The sequence below is a fragment of the Canis lupus genome, chromosome 1, assembly GCF_003254725.2.
Source record: "Canis lupus dingo isolate Sandy chromosome 1, ASM325472v2, whole genome shotgun sequence".
In the NCBI taxonomy this organism is placed as follows: Eukaryota; Metazoa; Chordata; class Mammalia; order Carnivora; family Canidae; genus Canis; species Canis lupus.
The window spans coordinates 108,546,390-108,554,264 of NC_064243.1; the positions used below are offsets into that span (position 1 = coordinate 108,546,390).

General features: G+C 43.1%; 2 protein-coding genes across 4 annotated transcripts in view; both read left to right on the plus strand.

Annotated features, from left to right (window-relative positions):
- The window catches only part of ZNF541 (zinc finger protein 541), a 45,565-nt gene extending 37,968 nt beyond the window's left edge, over positions 1-7,597 (plus strand). For all 3 annotated transcript variants that reach the window (XM_025424494.3, XM_025424493.3, XM_025424495.3), the window contains exons 15-17: positions 6,264-6,404; positions 6,573-6,754; positions 6,868-7,597. In XM_025424494.3, the coding sequence (XP_025280279.1) occupies positions 6,264-6,404; positions 6,573-6,754; positions 6,868-7,036 (492 nt within the window). In that variant the 3' untranslated portion in view covers positions 7,037-7,597. The remainder of the gene's footprint in view (positions 1-6,263; positions 6,405-6,572; positions 6,755-6,867) is intronic.
- LOC112645232 (mitochondrial import receptor subunit TOM6 homolog) lies at positions 1,484-2,644 on the plus strand. The gene has a single exon (XM_035702522.2). The coding sequence runs from the start codon at positions 1,827-1,829 to the stop codon at positions 2,049-2,051; it is 225 nt and encodes a 74-aa protein (XP_035558415.1). The 5' UTR covers positions 1,484-1,826; the 3' UTR covers positions 2,052-2,644.
- Positions 7,598-7,875: the final 278 nt, after the last annotated feature.

Sequence of the window (7,875 nt, forward strand, 5' to 3'; positions counted from 1 at the left end):
ATGTATATGTGTGTGTGTGTGTGTATATATATATATATATAGTTGGATTCTATTTATTAAAACTTTGTTTAGAAGTTTTCATTTGTGGGGATCCCTGGGTGGCGCAGCGGTTTGGCGCCTGCCTTTGGCCCAGGGCGCGATCCTGGAGACCCGGGATCGAATCCCACGTCAGGCTCCCGGTGCATGGAGCCTGCTTCTCTCTCTGCCTGTGTCTCTGCCTCTCTCTCTCTCACTGTGTGCCTATCATAAATAAATAAAAAAAAATTAAAAAAAAAAGTTTTCATTTGTGTTCATGAGGGGATATTGGTCTGTAACTTTCTTTCCTTGTAGTACCTTTGGCTTTCATATCAGGGTAATGCTGACCTTATCAAATGAGTTGGGAAATACTCCCTTCTCCTCAATTTTTTGGAAGAATTTGTTTAGAATTGGCTTTTTTTTATTCCTTAAATATTTGGTGGTGAAGCCACCTCAGCCTGGAGTTTTCTTTATGGGAAAGGTTTTGAAGCGTGGATTAAGGTTATTTCTTAGATGTAGGACTAGTCACATTATCATGTCTTCTTGAGTGAGCTTTGTTTTTTTTTTTTGAGAAATTTGTTCATTTCTTCTAAGTTGTCTGATACAGTAACATAAAATTGTTCATAATGGTCTCGTATATTGTCCTTTTCCTTGATTCATAATGGTCTCATATATTGTCCTTAATCCTTGACTTATAGAGATGTCACCTCTCTCATTCCTGATATTGATAATTTGTCTTTTTTTTCTGACCACTGGCCAGAGGTTCATCAGTTTTACTGATTTTCTCAAAAAAACAGCGGGATGTCTGGGTGGCTCAGTGGTTGAGTGTCTGCCTTTGACTCAGGGTGGGTTCCCAGAATCTGGGATCGAGTCCTGCATCAGGCTCCCTGCTCCCTGCCTGCTTCTCCCTCTGCCAATGTCTCTGCCTCTTTCTGTCATGAATAAACAAATAAATCTTAAAAAAAAAAAAAACAACAGCTGCTTTGGCATGTTGGTTTTTTTTCTATTTAATTTATTTCTGCTCTACTGTTTATTATAATTTCATTTCTTCTGCTTGCCTTGAGTTTAATGTGCTCTTCTTTTCTAGTTTCTGAAGGTGGAAGCTGAGGCCATTGATATGAGACCTTTTTTCTTTCCTAATATAGGTATTTAGTGCTATAAATTTTCTTCAGAGTACTGCTTTGATACATTTTGGTATCTTGGGTTTTCACTTTTATTCAGTTCGAAGTACATTTTCACTTTTTGATTTCTTTTTTGACCAATGAGTTATTTAGAAGTGTGTTATTTAGTCTCCAGATATTTGGGGATTTTCCAGGCTTTTTCTGTTACTGACTTTTAATGTAACATCGCTGTGGTCAAAGAAATACTTCATATAACTCTAATCCTTTAAAAAAAATTTTTTTAATTTTTATTTATTTATGATAGTCACACAGAGAGAGAGAGAGAGAGGCAGAGACACAGGCAGAGGGAGAAGCAGGCTCCGTGCACCGGGAGCCCGACGCGGGACTCGATCCCGGGTCTCCAGGATCGCGCCCTGGGCCAAAGGCAGGCGCCAAACCGCTGCGCCACCCAGGGATCCCCCTTTAAAATTTTTTAATCCTTGTTTATGGCCCCAAATATGGTCTATATCCTAGTAGATGTCCTGAGTACACTTGAAGAAGGTGTATTCTGCTGCTGTTGGTTGGAGCTCTAGAAATACCAGTTCAAGATGGTTCATAATGTGGTTTGAGTCTTCCATACCTTTATCATCTACTTGATCTAACAGTTATTGAGAATGGGTTATTAAAATATTTGGCTGTGAGGGTGCTGCTATGGCTTCCAGCGGGGTCGGCGTGAGCACTGCTGGCACGCCAAATGAAGCACCAGAAATTCCAGACAACGTGGGAGATTGGCTCTGCGGCGTCTACCGTTTCGCCGCCAACAGGAACGATTTCCAGGGGAACTTGATCCTCAATTTGGGACTTTTTGCTGTGGGAGTATGGCTGGCTAGGAATTTGAATGACATTGACCTAATGGCACCTCAGCCGGGAGTGTAGCCAAATAGACACATGGAACCCCCTGTGCTGTACTTGAACCTTCCAAAACCAGACTTCCAATTTATGACCATCACAAGACTAGCCTTCTTGGAAGTTGAAGCTTCAATCAGACCACCTTCCCTTCCCGATTGCTTCATCTTCTTGAGCCCACTCAGAACTCCATTCTCTGGTCAGCAGTCAGGTTTCAGCCAAAGTGTTGTCCTCTGTTTTGTAAAATTCTGTACATAGTTCCTAAGTTTCTGCAGGGGGTGATCTTTGCTCTTGTCCTGAGGAATAACCTAATGATATTTTAACAAATATTTGGAATAAAGACATATACAAAGACAAAATAAAATAAATAAAATAATAAAGTAAAATAAAATAAAATATTTGGTTGTAACTGTAGATGTATTTTTCCCTGTAGTTCCATCAGGTTTTGCTTCATGTATTTGGAAGCTCTTATTTAGATGCCTAAACATTTGGGATTCTTATGTCCTCTTGATGAATTGAACTTTTTATCATTATGAAGTGATTTCCTTTATGCCTGGTATTATTCTTTGTTCTGAAATTTATTTTTCTAGTATTAATATAGCCAACTACTCCAGTTTTCTTATAATGGGTGTTTGCTTGGTATATCTTTTTTCATCCTCTTATTTTTAATCTATTTGTGTTTTTATATTTAAAGTGTGGTCTATAGTATCATGTGTTGGATGGTGCTTTTTTACTTGTTTTAACTGAAGTATCATTAACATACAGGGTTATATTAGTTTCAGGCACACAGTAAAATAATTCAGCGCTTTTGTACATTGCTCAGAGCTCATCAAAATAAGTGCTCTTGATCCCTCTTCACTATATCTCCCATCCCCCACCCACATCCCATGTGGTAACTACCAATTTGTTCTCTGCATTTTAGAATCTGTCTTCTTGTTTGTATTTTTTTCCTTTGTATCTTTTGTTTCTTATATTCCATGGTTTTGTCTTTATCCGACTTACTTCACTTAGCATTATACTCTCTAGATCCATCCATGTTGTCACAAATGGCAAGATTTCATTCCTTTTTTATGGTTGAGTAATATTCCATTATATGCTTTTAAAAAAAATCCAGCCTTTTAATTAGGGTGTTTATCATTCGCATTTAACGTGATTATTGAGATGGTTAGGTTTAAGTCCATCACCTTGCTGTGTGTCTTGTTGATCTTATCTGTTCTTTGTTTCCACTTTCTGCTTTTTCTGCCTCTTTTGGACTAATGAAGTAAAAATTAGGATTCTGTTTTATATCCTTTGTTGGTTTATTGGCTGTAACTATTATTTTGGTGGTTACGTTAGGGTTTATACTGCGCATCATTAACTTATCACTGTCAAATCTTCAAGTGACTTGATAGCACTTCATGTGCAGACTGAAAACTGCAGAGTAGCAGACTTCCGTCTCTCCTCCTGGCCTTTATACTACTATTGTTATGCCTTTTATTTTACATATGTTATAAAGCCCTGCAATATCTTGTTACTGTTTTTGTTTGAATGACCCAACTATGTTTAGAGAGATTTTAATAGTGCAAAGGCTTATATTTACACATGTGGTTACCATTTTTACTGTGCTTGCGTCCCTTTGTGTAGATTCATGTTTCTGTTTGTTATCATTTTCCAGAAGGAAATAGATGCAAATCCTGTACTACTTCTTGTGGTGCAAGTTTGCTAGTCATGGATTTTTCCAGCTTCTGAATATCTAAAAATTTTTTTATTTTGCATTCATTTTTGAAATATATCTTTGCTAGGTATACAATTCTAGTTAGACGGGTTTTTTTTTTTTAATTCTTGACGTCATTTAAAGATGTTGCTCTATTTTCTTCTTGCTTTTGTTGTATCCAGCAAGAAGCCGACTGATTTCATTGTCTCTGTCCCTGTATAAACATGTTTTTTGTTTGTTTGTTTGTTTGTTTGTTTGTTTGTTTGATGGTGGTTTATATGAACTTCTCTTTATCACTGGTTTTGAGCAGTTTTATTATGATGTGCTTCAACATGGTTTTCTTCATTTTTTTTCTTGTGGTTGGTGTTGATTGAGGATCCCACTGATGTGTGTGCATGCACACATGCACATGCCTTCCTGCACTTGCCCCATGGCTCACTGGTGCTCTTTTTCATTTCTCTTGTTTTTCCTCTGTTTCATTTTGGATGGTTTCTAATGGTTTCTATTGTTGTGTCTTCAAGTTCACTCATCTTACCTTCTGTGGTGCCCAACCTGTCATTAATCCCATGTTCTGCAGTTTTCATTTCAGACATTATAGGTTTTGTCCCTAAAGTTCTCTTTTGGTCTCTTTCATATATTCCATGTCTCTATTTAACTTTTTGATCATATATTATGCAGATATAATAAACTTAACATTTTTCCCTGCTGATTCTAACATCTGTGTGTGTTCCGAGTTAATTTTGACAGTTTGATTTTTCTCCCCATTATATGTCATATTTTCCTGCTTCTTTGCATGCCTGGTGATTTTTCACTGGATTCTAGGCATTGTGAATTTTAGCTTGTTGTTTGCTGTATATTTTTGCACCTTATAAGTATTCTTGAACTTTTTTCTGGCATGCAGTTATTTGAAAACAACGTGTTCCTTTAGGGTATTGCTTTTAGGTTTTTGAAGATGGTACCAGAACAGCTTTTTGTCTAGGGCTAATTATTTCTCGTTTCTGAAGCAAAACCGTTCTCATTGCTCTACCAGTACCCCATGAATTATGAGGCTTTCCACACACACACACACACACACACACACACACACACACACCGGTGGAGACAGACACCATTCCTGGCCCCTGTGAGCCACAGGCGCCTTTCCCTCTGATCCTTTTGGATTGGTCTTTGCCTGGCATTGGGTTGTCTCTTCACACGGACTTTGCTGAATCCTTGAGGGGAACTCTGTCCAGATTTCTGGAGTGTTTCTCTGTGCCTCTGTCTCCTCTGCTGCACCTTGTCCTGTGGACTCTTACCATCTTGGTCTCCCCAGGCACTCGGCTCCCTCTCAACTCAGGGGGTCTGCTGGGGTGACTCCCCCTGGGCCATGGCCTGGAAACTCTCCTGAGGTGGTGGTGGTTTTTCTGCCTCTCAGAAAGATGTTTTTGGACTAATGCCAAGTGTCTTACCAACCACTGTTTCATGTATTTTGCCTGTGTCTTTTCATTGTTTTGGATGGGAGGGAGATCTAGCTCCTGTTGCTCTGTCTTGTTAGGAAGCAGAAGTTTAACTTTTTTGTTTCTTTTTTTTTTTTAACTTAGTGCTATTTCTTAGGTGGACAGGAGTGCACTATTTTGCCTCTTAGTTTGTGAAAACACACAAAGTGGAAACAAATTCACACGGAGAAAGGTGTCTTCTGAAGTGAGATCCAGATACTAAATGGCTACTTTAATTTACCTGAAAAATATTCTTTCTGGAGCAGTTAAACTTTTCCATTCTGTTTTGTTTTTATGGAGGTTATTATTAATGGGATCTCTTCTTTAGTGGACAGTGAGGGGGGAGCAAACAGTGGGGTCTTACTGGCCAGGATCAAACTGTGCCCTCAGAACCTCTTCCTTCTCTCCTGGGCCACTTCCCTCGCTTTAGGGCTCTGCCTCACTGTTACAAAGGCTGTGTGGCCCCCAATGCCTGAGGCATTCTGCTTTTGTTAGTTCTAGTTGGCAGAGGTATGGCTACTAGACATGAAGTTGCAGTGAGCATCCTTGTATGCCTTCTAGTGCGCCATCCCATAAGGAAGAATCCCTGAGATGGACTTCCCCCCAGGGCGTGAGGGGCTTAGCTGGTGTTGGCTGTGGTGGTGACTTCACTCTGAACCCCTCGTCACCTGCGAGGACTTTGCGATTCTCTGCCCCTTGCAGTGAATCAGGGGCACGCCAGGCCAAAGCAGAGAGACATTTCAGGAAGCCTTTCAAAAAGTGACTGGCAGGGGCAGCCCGGGTGGCTCAGTGGTTTAGCACCGCCTTCAGCCCAGGGCCTGATCCTGGGGACCTGGGATCAAGTCCCACGTCAAGCTCCCTGTGCAGAGCCTGCTTCTCCCTCTGCCTGTGTCACTGCCTCTCTCTCTCTCTCTCTCTCTCTCTCTCTCTCTCTCTCTGCCTCTCATGTATAAGTAAATAAAATCTTTAAAAAAAAGTGACTGGCCCCCTGGGGAGGGTATTTGGGGTGTCATGGTGACACTCAAGGCTGCTCAGGAAGTGTTGCTCATGCCACCTTCTGTTTTCCTTCACCAGATTCAGACAAAGACTGTAGCCCAGTGTGTTGAGTATTATTACATCTGGAAAAAAATGATCAAGTTTGACTGTGGCCGAGCCCCAGGACTGGAAAAGAGGGTCAAGAGAGAGCCAGATGAGGCAGACAAGACAGAAGCAAAGGTAGGAGGTCTGGGGAATGTTGGGTGCTGATGGGGATGCAGCTGCCCATCCCAGACAGGGAAAGGGGAGGGCACCCACCAGGAAGGGCTTCTCCCTGCAGTGGAAAGCATCTCCCTTAGAAGGGTGGAGGCTTGGTGCCCTTATACCATCATTTCTGCTGTTCTGCAGGTCACTTGCAGCCCTCGGGAGAGACCCAGCCACCGTCCCACTCCTGAGTTCAAGATAAAGACCAAGAGTTACAGGAGGGAGTCCATTCTCAACTCCAGCCCAAATGCTGGTCCCAAGCGGACCCCTGAACCACCAGGCAGTGTGGAGGGCCAGGGTGTCTTCCCCTGCAGAGAGTGTGAGAGGTACCAGCCCTTTCCCTGGATGCGCCCACACCACCTTCCCTCGGCCCCCATGGCTGCCCTTGGTTGGCGTGCCTTCCCCCTGCTCTGACCTGTGTTCTCTGGTGAATCCTCAGGGTGTTCGACAAAATCAAGAGTCGAAATGCCCACATGAAGCGACACCGGCTTCAGGACCATGTGGAGCCCATCGTCAGGGTGAAGTGGCCTGTGAAGCCCTTCCAGCTGAAGGAGGAAGAGGAGGAGGAGGAGGAGATAGGGGCTGACATCGGCCCCCTGCAGTGGTGATTGGGTGGAGTGGGGAGCTGGAGCCAGGCAGCAAGTCTGGATGGGGGCCTCCAGCCCCCCGACAGCCTCTCCAAGGGGTTGAGGGCCCCCCTCTGCCTCCTCCCCACCCCCACTGTCCCTCACTGGCCAGCCTGGCTTGGAAACGTGGTAGGCATTTGGCCATAAATAGGCAGGAGAAGCACCCAACCATCAGACCACCGTGAAGTCCCAGTTGGCTGGTGCCAGAGGCTCCATTCTCTTTAGGTTAATTAGTCACTCCCCTTCTTTCAGTCCCACTCCATCTAGAGCAGGGGGGCTTGGAGAGGTAATGAGGTAGATCTGGGTAGCTCTTAAATCTTAGCCTCAGTTTTGGGGTTTGGTTACATTTGTTAGATAAGGCCAAGACGTAGAGAATCAGTGGGAAGATACCTTCAGATCTCCAACATGTTGGGGCCCCCCCTCCAGGGGAGTCTCTCTGCATTCCAGATTCAGTCCCTAGTTTTGCAATGACTTGTACATTGTTAGGTTTTTTTTGTACGTGTCGACTTGTAAATCTTATTAAATTGGGTTCTCGAGCAGCTGTCTTCTGGCTTCCCCAGCCTTTTGATCCAGCAAAGGCTTTTGAATCTTGCTGGAGCCACAGAGATAAGTAAGCTGAGTCCCCTCCCCAGAGGAGCCCAGGAGGCTTTGTACACTCATTCAGCCAGCAGTTATTAAGCACCTACTAGAGTATAAGCCACACAGTGCCCAACTGGTGCAGCAGGGCTACAGTGACGCAAGGGGAACAAAGTCCTTCTCCTTGTGGAGCTTCCATTTTAGGAGTGGGAGAGTAGCAGTGATGAATGAATGAAAAGGTGATT